Source organism: Rosa chinensis, chromosome 6 (genome assembly GCF_002994745.2).
Source record: "Rosa chinensis cultivar Old Blush chromosome 6, RchiOBHm-V2, whole genome shotgun sequence".
Classification (NCBI taxonomy): Eukaryota; Viridiplantae; Streptophyta; class Magnoliopsida; order Rosales; family Rosaceae; genus Rosa; species Rosa chinensis.
In genome coordinates, this window is record NC_037093.1 from 59,109,979 (window position 1) to 59,123,759 (window position 13,781).

The 13,781-nt window shown below is 35.5% G+C and overlaps 1 protein-coding gene across 10 annotated transcripts; it reads left to right on the forward strand.

The window, feature by feature from the left end:
- Nucleotides 1-2,246, forward strand: LOC112174580. 10 transcript variants are annotated; one of them, XR_005800958.1, is made up of 4 exons: nt 1-423; nt 641-734; nt 1,159-1,403; nt 1,968-2,243. XR_005800958.1 is itself a non-coding variant. In XM_040507496.1 (4 exons), exons 1-4 carry the CDS (start codon nt 269-271, stop codon nt 2,179-2,181), a joined length of 507 nt encoding a protein of 168 aa, XP_040363430.1. In that variant the 5' UTR covers nt 11-268; the 3' UTR covers nt 2,182-2,246. The 10 variants fall into 10 exon arrangements, 2 of the variants coding, with proteins under 2 accessions (XP_040363430.1, XP_024168147.1); XR_005800959.1 differs by having other exon boundaries at nt 1,174-1,403; XM_040507496.1 differs by having other exon boundaries at nt 11-423; nt 1,360-1,403; nt 1,968-2,246.
- Nucleotides 2,247-13,781: the final 11,535 nt, after the last annotated feature.

Below are 13,781 nucleotides of genomic sequence, written 5' to 3' on the forward strand. Positions count from 1 at the left end.
TATCTCAAGTCGTTTATGTTTACACTTTGACCACCTTTGTCAGCTGAATAAGGATTCTTCAATCACATTTTTGTTAATTCCACTAAGCGAAAGTGAAGTGCGATCCGTTTACTCCTTTGTTCTATTATTTCAGCAGTCAGATAACGAGTTCTGCTAATTTGTTTTTCACGCGGATCGAGCTTTCTAGCCGTTGATTTAATCCAAATGAGTTTTCAATACAATTCATCACTTTTTTGGATACATAAGTTAGATTTCTCTTCTTCGATATATGCTCTTCTCTGTTTTCTCCCTTAGCTCTCTCTCTCTCTCTCTCTCTCTCTCTCGGTGCTCTTGGGACGACGTAGTTCCTCCATCGCCGCCTCCACCTTTGCTACTCTCGGTGACCAGATCAAGTTGGGTCTTTGCATCTGCAATCAAAGCCAGGTATTGGGGATATGCCGGAGAGCTTCGCGGCGGAGATTCTAGACCTGTCCCACTCTCTCTTGAAGCTTCTCAATCTGGATCTGGCATATCGCTGGACCATCAACCATCGTCTTCTCTTTTTCCTGGCATTCGCTATCTTATTATCTTTTCATTTTATTCTTCTGTTGAAGTTTACAACTTTGGGGCTCGTATCTTATCTTTATATTCTTTTTTACAGCCATGGATTCTTCTTTTCAAAACCAAAGAAGGCTACTTTTCTACTGTCATCGCACAGAGTTGGTATTCAAGATTATGAATTTCCTGAAGCCAAGGTAGATTTTTCAATCAACAACTCAATTTGCCCAGTTAAACTCTTTATCAGTAATTTCTAATTTAGATTTCGTGCCTTTCTTGTTAAAGTTTACAATTTGGCCATTAATTATGTTGATTTTGCTTCATTATTGGGATTTTAGGATTGTTTTAGGGTTCAAATCATCAATTGGGTTACTATCAGGCCTTTGGGTTATGCCTTGTTGATTCTTGATTGATATTCAATTGGGTAATGGTAGTGGGTATAAGCACCGAAGCCTCTATAACCTCAAATTTTAATGATGCCATGTTCTGCATCAGTAGATTGATTTTCCTGGGCACTATGTTAAAATATCATCTCTAAAATACAATCTTGTGCTGAGATGTTATAAAACAATGTATAGAATCTAATTAGTAGTGTGTTTGCTTCTACAAAACAATGTATAGAATCTAATTTTGCAGGTATCTTGAACAAATGACTAATTTCTTTTGTTCCTGGTAATCGTTGCTCTCTGCTCTCCCGTTTTCCTTTTCTATTTAATTGAATTTAGTTTCCCAATTGCACAATTTCTATTTATTCCCTATCATTATGCTTTCCATTGATTATCATTATCGATCATCACTAAGGATGTTTTTTTTTAAAACTAGATTGGAATATTGTCTCAAGAATACAAACATGGCAAAGAGAACAGGTACTCTTATCCAGATTATATTTGATTTATGCAGTTATTTTTTCCCATTTATCTCAACCTGTAATTGTATTGTTTTGGATTTTCTTGGCTTTTGCAACCTGTTTCTATAAATTCAGTTTCATAGGGAAGAGAGTAGGTTCTCTCAATTGATGTGCGATAAGGATAATGACGTATGGGTTTATATATATCAGTGTTGACATTGAATTCTATCAGGGCACTAACAACTTTCTAATCATATAAACCATCGTCCTTCATGTGTAACCTTGAGCAGTCTCTACACTGATGATAGACTCCAGTACTCACTTCAGAAATCTCCTATAAATTAAAGTCTTATTTGTACCTTCAACAACCTCTATACTCCACCAATAGCAGTAATTGTCAATTGTTTCTGGAATTCTTCAGTCATTGTAATTTCATAAATCGCTACCAGTTCTCGATCTTACTTCATGATAATTCTTTCCCCATGTGTGTTTATTCTTTTGAGTATTAACTCTGCTCAATATTCTAGGTGAACATATTAATACTAACTCTTTCCTTTTGTTATTTTCTTTCATTGGAGTGCAGATGCAGGACTTTGGAATATGAAGTTGCTTTGGAAGGATTTAGTTATGTGTTTCTTTTTTACAATTATGAGCTCTGGGATCTTAACATTTCAGGGGAGAAACTTGAAGAAATATGTATACGCTGGGAATTTGATTCGAGTGATGATTCAAGATGTGGAATTTATTGTACTCTGCGTTGGTCAATTCATGATTTTTTGGAAGGATTTTTCATTTAATGCTATCTTTTACCGAGAATGTTATTGCACCTTTCGATATTAATGTTATTTTGTATTCATCATCAGTAGCCTCTGTTTTGAATGCTCAAATTACTAAGTTTTAAAGTAACTCAAATGAAAATCGCCAAAAGATATCAGAAGGATAAAATGATGGCCAAAACTAATAAAGACACACAATAAGATGTGTATAAGAAAGGATTTAGACAGATCTTTTATACTGAAACTGAAGTAATTAATGATAGTAATCATAAATAACTAATAACTCATTGTAAACAAAATTTACACTAACAAAATTAGATTGACCATAACTGTTGGTAAATAATTGAAAAATTCTTTGTTTACAGAAAACAATTATTACTCTGGTTTCAACCAAATGTTTCAAGCTCTGTTTCGTCGACGTTTTTTCTGCGGGCATGTCGTTTTTGTGTGTCCATAGTTCTTGCACCAACTACACTATCTAGATTTTTTAATACTTGTGGTCTTTTGGGTGCCTTTGGTCCTCACCTTGATTGGATCTTTAATAATATTACTGCAGTGCTCTGGAATAACAATTTTTTCTTTCTCTTGCTTCCACAAGTCTGATAGTATGGGCTCTAGTCTGATGAATTCTCTGTTTAGGATGTCCGTGCCCTCCTTTGTTTTCGATGCAAGAAAACATAGTTTACTTCTAAAACAATTTAAATCTCCGTACCTGCACGATATATGATTTATTATTGATTGTTCATCACACTATAACAAGACATCAGTTAAGATTCACAAATGAGCCTAAAACTAATCATAATGTGTTGTTAAAAAAAGAAAAGAAAAGTAAGTGACATGTTAATGTAAAACAAGAAGAATTATTGAATATAATTAAATGAAGTATGTACCTGGCAAATTCTATAGCTTCATTAGGGACGTTGTCTTCATGAACTGATATTTGCATATTAGATTTTGCAGACTTCGTCCACCTCTTCATTAATAAGGATGAAGGAATCTCATTCATACGATCATGTTTCATAACGTTAAATATATGACAACATGGAATGCCTTCGCATTCAAACAGCTTACATGAACACTCCATACGAGGATTGTTTTCATCAGGATAGTAAACTGTGGTGTACTCAATCTCTTGTTTGTTGTCATTGTAACTAGATGCAAAGTATACACGACTTGAACCAAACACCATAGTTCGAGATGTTATTAAATCGCCGACCCCATCAATCTCGTTATGTACATGCTCAAACATACTATCAGTGAACATAGTCCTGCATGATGTTCCATGTTAAAAAAAAAAAAAAAAAAAAAAAAAAAAGACATGAATAAAGTTATGGGTCCTAAAATCTTTAAGTAGATGCTAAATCTTCAAGTGAAAATAATACCTGCATGATGTTCCAATTTTCGAAGTGAAGAAGTAAGGATATGACTAGAGTTATTGGACTTAAAATCCTCTTCCACAACCTTGTTCCTAAGCCGTAACAATGCCCTATCAAATGCCAGAATAAGTTCAAATAATTTCACACCGCTTTTCAGATAACCCTTCATATAGCTGTTCATACCCTCACATCTCTGAGTGCTTCTCATACGGGCAAAAAAATGGCCACTAATAAATGCCTCTGCCCATATTTTCCTCTTTTCATACATCATCTTAACCTAATCCTTATTGTGGAGACCATGTGTGTTAACCATAGCATTCCAACGTTTTTCAAAACCATCTGGAGTGACTTCATCCCACATACAACGTCTAAATTCAGAAAAGACACTGTTCTTACGCAGGTGCCTCCGGGCATTTTTTGCTATGTGCCACGTACACAAACGATGAGGACAACCAGGGAGTACCACTTCAATAGCCCTTCGCATGGCTTCATCCCCATCAGTCAAAACAGCAACAGGCCTTTTGTTATTCATAGACGATATAAAGGTCTCCAAAACCCATCTGTAAGTCTCAATCGTTTCATCCATGAGTAATGCAAAACCAAAAACTGTGATCGATAAATGATTGTTTGAACCAACAAACAACACTAACGGCTTCTCATAAGGATTGGTTTTGTAGGTACTATCAAACACCAAGACATCTCCAAAACAAGTATAATCCACCAGAGAATTAGACTCTCTCCAAAACATATTTGCCAACCTGTTATCTTCATCTATGCTAAACTTGCAGTAGAAATGCGAGTCTGTGGCAACTTTGCCTCTCATATATGCAAGTGCAGCTTCTACATCACCCTCAAGTAAAATTTCTCGGCGTCTTGAATCTAACTTGTTGTACAAGTCCTTCATAATAAACCCGACATTCTTAAAACCTCCTGATCTACAACAATGTATTCATATGTATGACAAGGCTTAACAAATACTCTCTGCATAGATGTGGCCAGTGCTAAATGATGATCTTCAACTGATATGTGTGATCGAAGAAGACGCGACTCATGTGCTTGTGCAAGCTGATGTGAGTGGTTCGTTATGAAATCATCAACAATATAGGCATTAATATTCGAACGGTACCTTACTTTGAACAAGCATGGACAATTGAATCTTGTTTCTTTCTTTGGCTTGCGAAGTCTTTTCTTGTTACTTATGTACTCTTCTCTTCTTTTCCCTTGAGCAGAACAAACCAACCGCAATGAAGTGACTCTCCATGTTATGCGTATACTTAATCTCTTGTAGTCGCTTCTAACATCAAAACTCATAGCCTTTGCATAAGCATTGTAAAAGGACTCAGCTTCCTCCACAGTCTTAAACTCCTGCCCTTTAAGATCTTCTGTAGACAACTTATCATACCAAACTCCCTTATATTGCATTTCATTACAGTCACTTCCATTTGAACTTTGGGACACCAAACCAATATCATATATTGAAGGTTCATACGATCCATCCATGCCTGAAACAAAGAAAATATTACTCAAGTATTAACAAACCATAATCAATTGACATTATGTTTGGTCTAATTTCCTAGCCCGGACCATTCTCCTAGATTATGTTTGACAAGATAAAACTGAATCACTCCATTTTAAATCTTCAAAATGTGGTAGAGGCTAGCATATACTTGGGGCAAGACTGGTAGAATAAAGAAAAAATGATGCTGAAACATGCTTTACTTTCTAACTTTTTCATGGCTATAGTTGGATTCAAATTGCTGGTAGGACCTAGTGTTCTTGGTTGCTGTATAATTTATTCCATCTCTCTTCTTAACCGAACATGTGATTGTGAAGATTGTAGTGGAAAACCTTAGACATGCTGAGCTTGTGACCTCCAAACAAATGACATTATAGTTTAAAGTTGCTTATATTATCATGTCACTTCATTGTAAACCATATTAAAAAAATAAAACGAAAGAATGGAGTAATTTGAAAAACGTTATGTTATTTTCATAACTACTTCATATATGGTGTGCTATTTTTCTTGGAGGGGTATAGAATGTCAAACTAATACCTTTTTTTTTTGGTCAACCATGACAAACTAATATGTGTTTCACTATCTATGGATTATATAGTTTGCCTCTACTTGGACATCTGGTATTGGCCTTTTGTTGTTATAACTAAGCAATCTATTGAAATAATAACAGTACAAAGAGTATGAGACAACTAAGTTGCTGAAGGATATGTTTTTGGCATTTGTAAAGCATCAAAGTCGACTTCACAGAAGGTTACTTATAGTAGAGGGAAAGATCTAGCATTTGATGCTCTGAAGAGATGAATGCTTAAAGCTTAGCTTCTTCTACATGTTAGCGTAGGATCATACAAACATATCATCTCTGGTGAACGGTATGAAAATTATAAATGATATTGTCTGTGTGGACTCCATGAAAAGCCAATTGAAGTCTGTAACAACTAAATGAGATTTCTGATTGTAGACTGAGCCTGGATACCTTTAGATATTTGTCTGTGTATTCAAATCAAAGGGTGTAGGTATGTGTAGCAACAACCATTTCCATCATACTATAGTGCACCCATTTTTCTCAAGATACTAGGTACACTCCTTTTGTGGCAAGGGAAATTGAACTATGTCATATCAAAGCCTAATTTTGAGGAAGGAATTGCTATGGTAGGGCAATACAATGTAGCTAAAATTTCGAGCAATAGAGATAAAGCATCGGCATACCTGCACTTTGCTGAGGGTTAATTCCAACACCATCTTCAAAATAACAAGCAACAAGTGAGGAATGACAGAAATCTAATATCAAGAGGTAGACCTTACAACGGTGATGCTCAAATGTCTATAAGTGACATAAACTTGCTTTTCTTGATTGTTACTTAGCCAGTTACAAGGAATTGGGGAAATTACATGCCAGGATATATAAAAGCAACAATATTTGACCACTCAAGGCATTGATAGCCTGGGAATAAAGACCTCTTGCCGAGAGTCGCCTCATGAATTCGAAACTGTTTTATCATTGTATATAAAGCTCTATCCTTTCTCATTCTCCCCTCGATTCAATAATCCTGATTTTAATTCCAGCCTAACATCACTTCCCTCCTCTGTACGTGGATTAAAAGTCCCTGCTCTCAATTAAAGACTACAGCGTCCTAAATTCAGAGGATCTAATCCAATCATTAAAGTATCGCCGTCACTTCCCAGAAACCAATAGCCCTAATCTGATCAATAACCTCTAATGATTGAAGGATTCTACGTACCTGAGAATTGATTGAAACATCCAGTTGTAGTGGTCGTTCTTTCTCGCTTTGTACATGAACAAACTGTCGTTCTTCCTCTTTTCCTTGTCTTCTCCTCTTTTTCAATTTAGGGTTTTTTTTTTTTAATTTCATTGTAGATATGTAATTCAGAATTTTGAAAAAGAAAAAAAAAGATAAGGTTTATAAAGGCTACCTGGTAAGCAGGTCACCACTATTGAATATTTCTAACCATCAGATATATTCAACTTTTAATTAAATCTAACGGTCTAAAATATTCAAAAAACTTGATGTATGGCATACGTCAACATATGCTAGAATTTTCCGTCGATGAGTTATGACTTGTTGATAAGTTATAATTTTAACATTGTAAAGATCACGAGTTCGATTATCACTGACATATATAAGGATAGAGTGAGATAAGGATTTAAATATATATATATATATATATATATATATATATATAATGTTAAGTAATAATAACCTTACAAGAGATAAAACTACTGAGTGGCCTAAAAAAAAGAAGATACGAATTGGGCACTTAATGTTACAATTATGGGTATAAAATAGGCTGGGCTCTGGGCCCATTGAATCTTTCCAAATCTTTTCAATACCCATCAAGTTGAGGTGTTTGATGTTAACTTTGGGCTTAATTTGGAGTTTAGGCTCACTCCTTTACCCTTTTTTTTTCTTTTTCTTCTGAGGCCTTGACTAAATGTCTAAATTTGATCTAGAGAAAAAATCACAAACAGTATATGAACTTTGAATGATTCTACACTTTGGTGTATTAACTTTCAAAACTATCAGATTGGTGTATCAACTTTACATTCCTTCTATCATTTTAGTGTATGCCGTTAATTCCTCCGTTAAGTATGCATTTCGCAGAGGTATCTTTGTCAGAAAGAAATTTCCCGCCAAATATGTTGACTAATCCCATATGCCCACAGCTTAGCCTCAAAGCCCTTCAACTTTCCCTCCAACATTAGTCACATCTCCATCCAAATTAACTGATAAGAGATAAATAGAAATACATTACCCAACTTATTTGAAATGGAAATGGCAATTATTATGTCTTTTCTTTATCAACTAATTCTTTCAACTCAATACTCCAAAATAAAATGGCACATCCAAGTGTAATATTGTTCATATTAATAGCTTCAAAATACAACCTCACATAATCAAGTATTCTCAAAATAGACCATCAATAACTTCCCAAAATACCACAACAAACCAATAATCGGACTCAAACATTTGGTCATTTGCCGGAGCCATAGACATCACAAGCAAAGTATAGAGGTTGTCTAAACTCAAAAACCCTATATTAGATGGAGTTAAAGGTTCCAAATGGGTCTAACGGCTCCCTCATTTGGTCCATTTTGAGGCTTCATTGGCTTTATTGGGTGCATCTTGCTTGTAGTTAACTTGCCTCTCTTCATCTGGGCAGTTACTTGTTGTGTTGGAACATTGAAATGCACATCCATAATTAAGGAATCATTTGTCACTTGAACATCGCCATTGTGCGGTGATAATTGTTGCAATGAATTCTCCATGCTTTCTTGTTCAGCTCTGACATTCCCATCATTATTTAAATTTTCATTCTTCACATTTTCTGCTGAATTGTCATTAGGAACATGGGCCTGCAATTAAACGGTATCAACACATCAATATTTCACAAGTTTCAATAAGCATCAGCAATATTTCATGAGCATCTATAATATTTCATGAGCGTTTCAATGAAAAACAAAAAAGCCTAAGCTATCATCAAGCTCTAGTTGGCAAGACATCAGAAGCTGCCTCTCTCAAAAAGACTTCAGACATGCCAGGACTTTTAAAGAGGATGTCAAGGTGTCTATTGAGGATGATGTGCTTATTATAAAGAGTGAGCAAAATAAGGAAGAGAACAAGGATGATGCATGGTCTAGTAGGAGCTTCAGTTCCTACGACACACACCTTCACTCTACCTAAACTTTGTACACTTTCTCATAATTAATGTAATCATAGATTTGTGTCTTGCTGATCAAAGAAGAAGAAAAAGCCTTTGTATGAACAAACAAAATGTCAATCAGTATCAATGAATGCATACCCTTGGTTGAGATGTACTAGTCTTTGATCGTTTGGCACAAGTTCTGCGATTATGCCCTTTAACCTTACAGAGCGTACAAGTAATTTGACTATAATAACTTTTAGGCAGTTATGTAGTTCCAGCTGGTGGTGGATCCTCACCTAAGAAAAAAATAATCAGACAAAAGCCTCATTGAACTAGTTATTTGATTTGGGATAATTATTAAAATGAATTCAAGCCCCATTGAATTTGTATAGTACCTGGTTCGTTATTCCTGCTCATCTTTGGCCTTCCAGGAAGTTTTCTAAACTTTGGAGGCACAATTGGTCTATTTATTTTCTCCCATTCATCAACTCCAGGGATTGGGTTGATCACTGGCTCATATGCCATCATGTATCTCTTCTTCGTAAAGCACTCATCCACAAAGTCATCAGGTGATAGCCCCTTAGTGCACATGGAATTCCACTTAGATCCCATCTTCGACATGAGCATGATTTCTTATCAAACTGAACATAATGTTGAGACACGACCCATGCCATGTACTTCAAACCTCATGTGCACAGACTCAAGTGGAGTGTATTCATGACTCCTATCAGCGTTCTTCTTGATCAACTTCTCTATTCTTGGACTTACTTTACTTCTCCACTTATATCAAGAATTTCTCCTATTAGCCAACCTGATCATTGTACTTACTCTCATCTCCTCCAAACTAGTTAGTATTGGCTTCTTTCTGGACTCTAGGATGCTTGCGTTATATGACTCACACAAGTTGTTTAATAAAATGTCACACTTCGCTTGTATATTAAAGTGTGACCTACTCTAGTGCTTTGCTGACCTATCATTCAACCATTTCCAAGCAAATATAGATCTCTTAGAAATAGTTTCCATGTTTCGGTGGAACCATATCATTGTTGTAGACCTTGCACAATCCCACATCAACTGTTTTAGCTCCAAACCGGTGTGTCCATCTCCCTTGAAGTTATTGTATAAGTGCCTCACATAATGCCGATGTTCTGAGTTTGGAAACAACTCCTTAATAGCAAGCTCAAAGCCTTTTTGCTTGTCAGAAATAAACATGTAATGGCTAGAGATGTCAAGACTTAGATCCACCTTCAACAAATCCAGAAACCATGTCCAAGTATCCCTGGCTTCTATCTCCATAACCACCCATGCTATAGGGTACCATCAACATTTCTCTGAAATATCACAAAGTCATCTTCTTCGTGGAGTTCATAGTCACTATCCACAATCGGTTCAAAGGTTGGATCTTCTGCACTATCCTTACTGTCAGTTGACCATTCGTGTGTTGCATAACTCGTCTCACCCATAAATCTTGTCTTGTATCTGTTTTTGAGTTTTGGTTGTGCCTTCTTCTTGAGCCTTTGGGCAGGAGTACTTGGTAATCCGTCAGACACCTTTTTCTTTCCTTTGTCAACTTGTTTTCTAGCCTTAGATGATCCTGCTACACTTGTGCTTTGGGCTACTAGTGGTTCAGCTAGAATTGCTTGAGCATTCATTAACGGTGGCTCACTTTGTACATCTACCAAGTCTTCAATGTGATGGCCCATATAGATTAGGTGGTTCAATTCAACACCATTCTCTTCTTCTCGAACATTCCTTCTGGAATAAACACTTCAATTACCCTCTTGCTTGGTATAAATGAAACCATATCCATAGCATCACTATCACTAGTTATAGGTAAAAAAAACCAGTTCCATTTTCACTTCCTGGTATCTAGAACCAATAACTGATTGGCGCCTCCCTATATCCCAAGTCAAAGGCCCAGACGTTGAACTCTGTCCAAGCCATTGTGTCTGGATCAATACCATCGACATATGCAACTTCACCTCCCCTGTACTGCCTGCGCAAACCTATACTATAAAACCTTCCTCCATGATTTATCTTCACCGTAAAAGCTTGACTTGGAATGGGAATAAAGAGACAAGCACACATGGCAATGACAAAAAAATAAAATTATAAAGCTCCTCCAAACTTGTGCAACTTAAACTACAACAAATGATTAGCTACTCAAGTCATGATCAAAATTGCATTTCTGACTATTGAAAAAAATAAAATCATATTATAAGGATAATCAACCCAGCTTTCTACTGGTTCTTCTTCACAATGACAAACCCACTTCTAAAACAAGCATCCAACAAAAACAACAATTGATTGATATAGAACTATAAAAGAGATAATAACAATATTAAACTATGGATAGCTTTAGGCCTCATCAAAAAGCCCGCGAATCAAGTGGGCCGATGGAGGCCCGCCGGCCCTGAGGGCTAAAAGCCCGGCCCGGCCCGTTAAAAAGTCCGCCTAGGTGGGTAGTGGGCCGGCCCGCCAAAAGCCCGCAAAAACCCGGCCCGGCCCACCAAAAGCCCGCTAGGCCCGGCCCGTAAAATATTATATATATATATATATATATTTATATATATGTGTGTGTGTGTGTGTTTATATATATATATATATATATATGTAGATATTTGTGTGTGTGTGTTTATAAATATATATATACACACACATATAGATATATATATATATATATATATATATTTGTGTGTGTGTGTGTGTTTATATATATATATATATGTGTGTGTGTGTGTGTGTGTGTGTGTGTGGAAATTCTTATAATTCTATATAGAATATGTGCATTAGTGCATATATATATTCTACATATCGGTTGACCAATTCGATCGGATTCGAAAATATGGTGAAATTGGCTAAATTTTTTACTACACTCATAATTTATTGTAATAAACTCATCCAACGGTCGGTTTTTCCATTTTCTTTGAATTGATAGAGGTTGCTCTTTAGAGTGTATGATATATAAATATAGGTTTATAAGAGTAACTAAGTTTGACCTAGTGGATCGAATTCGAAACGAGAACCAAATTGGCTGAATTTTCTACAACCACCATAAAACATTACAATCTCTCCATCGAGCGGTTGGTTTCTCCGAATTCATTTTCCACTTCATGGTTGCTTTATAATGAACCTCAACAATTTAAATGTAATGTATAAGTCATACAACTTTAGGAGGAAAATTGGTATAGGCCAATGTGTTTGTAATTAAAATTAAATTTTTTTTTATCTCATGTCCACACACATCCATGATCCATTGATGGAATATTTACAAACGTGATGTGAAAAAATAAGCATGTTTCGCGGTCGTCATGCCATCGGTTAACCAAGAAAGCATACAAGTGATGACGGTTGACCAATACGATCGGATTGGAAAATATGGTGAAATTGGCTAAATTTTTTACCACACTCATAATTTATTGTAATAATCTCATCCAATGGTCCATTTTTCCATTTTATTTGAATTGATAGGGGTTGCTCTTTGGAGTGTATGATATATAGATATAGGTTTATAAGAGTAACTAAATTTGACCTAATTGATCGAATTCAAAACGAGAATCAAATTAGCTAAATTTTTTACAATCACCATAAAATATTACAATCTCTCAATCTAGCGGTTGATTTCTCTAAATTCATTTTCCACTTCATGGTTGCTTTAGAATGAACCTCAACAATTTAAATGCAATATACAAGTCATACAACTTTAGGAGACAAATTAATATAGGCCAACATCTTTGTAATTAAAATTGAAATTTTTATCTTATGTCCACGCACATCCATCGATGAAATATTTACAGACGTGATGTGAAAAAATAAGCACGTTTCGCGGTCGTCATGCCATCAGTCAACCAAGAAAACATACAAGTGACGACGGTTGACCAATTCGATCGGATTCGAAAATATGGTGAAATTGGCTAAATTTTTTACCACACTCATAATTTATCGTAATAATCTCATCCAACGGTCCATTTTTCCATTTTCTTTGAATTGATAGGGGTTGCTCTTTGGAGTGTATGATATATAAATATAGGTTTATAAGAGTAACTAAATTTCACCTAATTGATCGAATTCAAAACGAGAATCAAATTAGCTGAATTTTTACAATCACCATAAAATATTACAATCTCTCAATCGAGCGGTTGATTTCTCTAAATTCATTTTCCACTTCATGATTGCTTTAGAATGAACCTCAACAATTTAAATGCAATATACAAGTCATACGACTTTAGGAGGCAAATTGATATAGGCCAACATCTTTGCAATTAAAATTGAAATTTTTATCTTATGTCCACGCACATCCATCGATGGAATATTTACAAACATGATGTGAAAAAATAAGCAAGTTTCGTGGTCGTCATGCCATCGGTCAATCAAGAAAACATACAAGTAACGACGGTTGATCAATTTGATCGGATTCGAAAATATGGTGAAATTGGCTAAATTTTTTACCACACTCATAATTTATTATAATAATCTCATCCAACGGTCGGTTTTCCCATTTTATTTAAGTTGATAGAGGTTTCTCTTTGGAGTGTATGATATATAAATATAAGTTTATAAAAAATATTATCTTTAAAGATTTATTTGTAGATAAAGCCCGCAAGGTTTAGCCCGGCCCGGCCAGAAAAAGCCCGCGAGGCCCGCATTAAATGGATGGGCTTGGAACCTTCAATTTACAATAAAGCCCGGCCCGTTGATGAGGCCTAGATAGCTTGGTTTTGCTCAATAGGAAGATTCTTTGGTTTTGTGGGAAAGCTAGTTCAACTTCAGCATAATTAATCTTGTTGAACTCAAAGATGATTCAGTGGTACACCATGAGTTCTAACAACTGATGACTTGTAGAGTTGACCATATACATATAGTATAGTTTGCTTCCAACATGAAGAACTACCCCTCAAGTATCCAACCCCGTTTATAATAAAATACACCCTAATTCACCTTCTTATCTCTACACTTTAAGCTGCCAATGTATGCATATATAATAACTCACCTTCTTACCTCTACCTTTTAGCTAGGATTTATTTGTTTATTTTTTGAGAACATCTGCTTAGCTAAGATGTAAAATT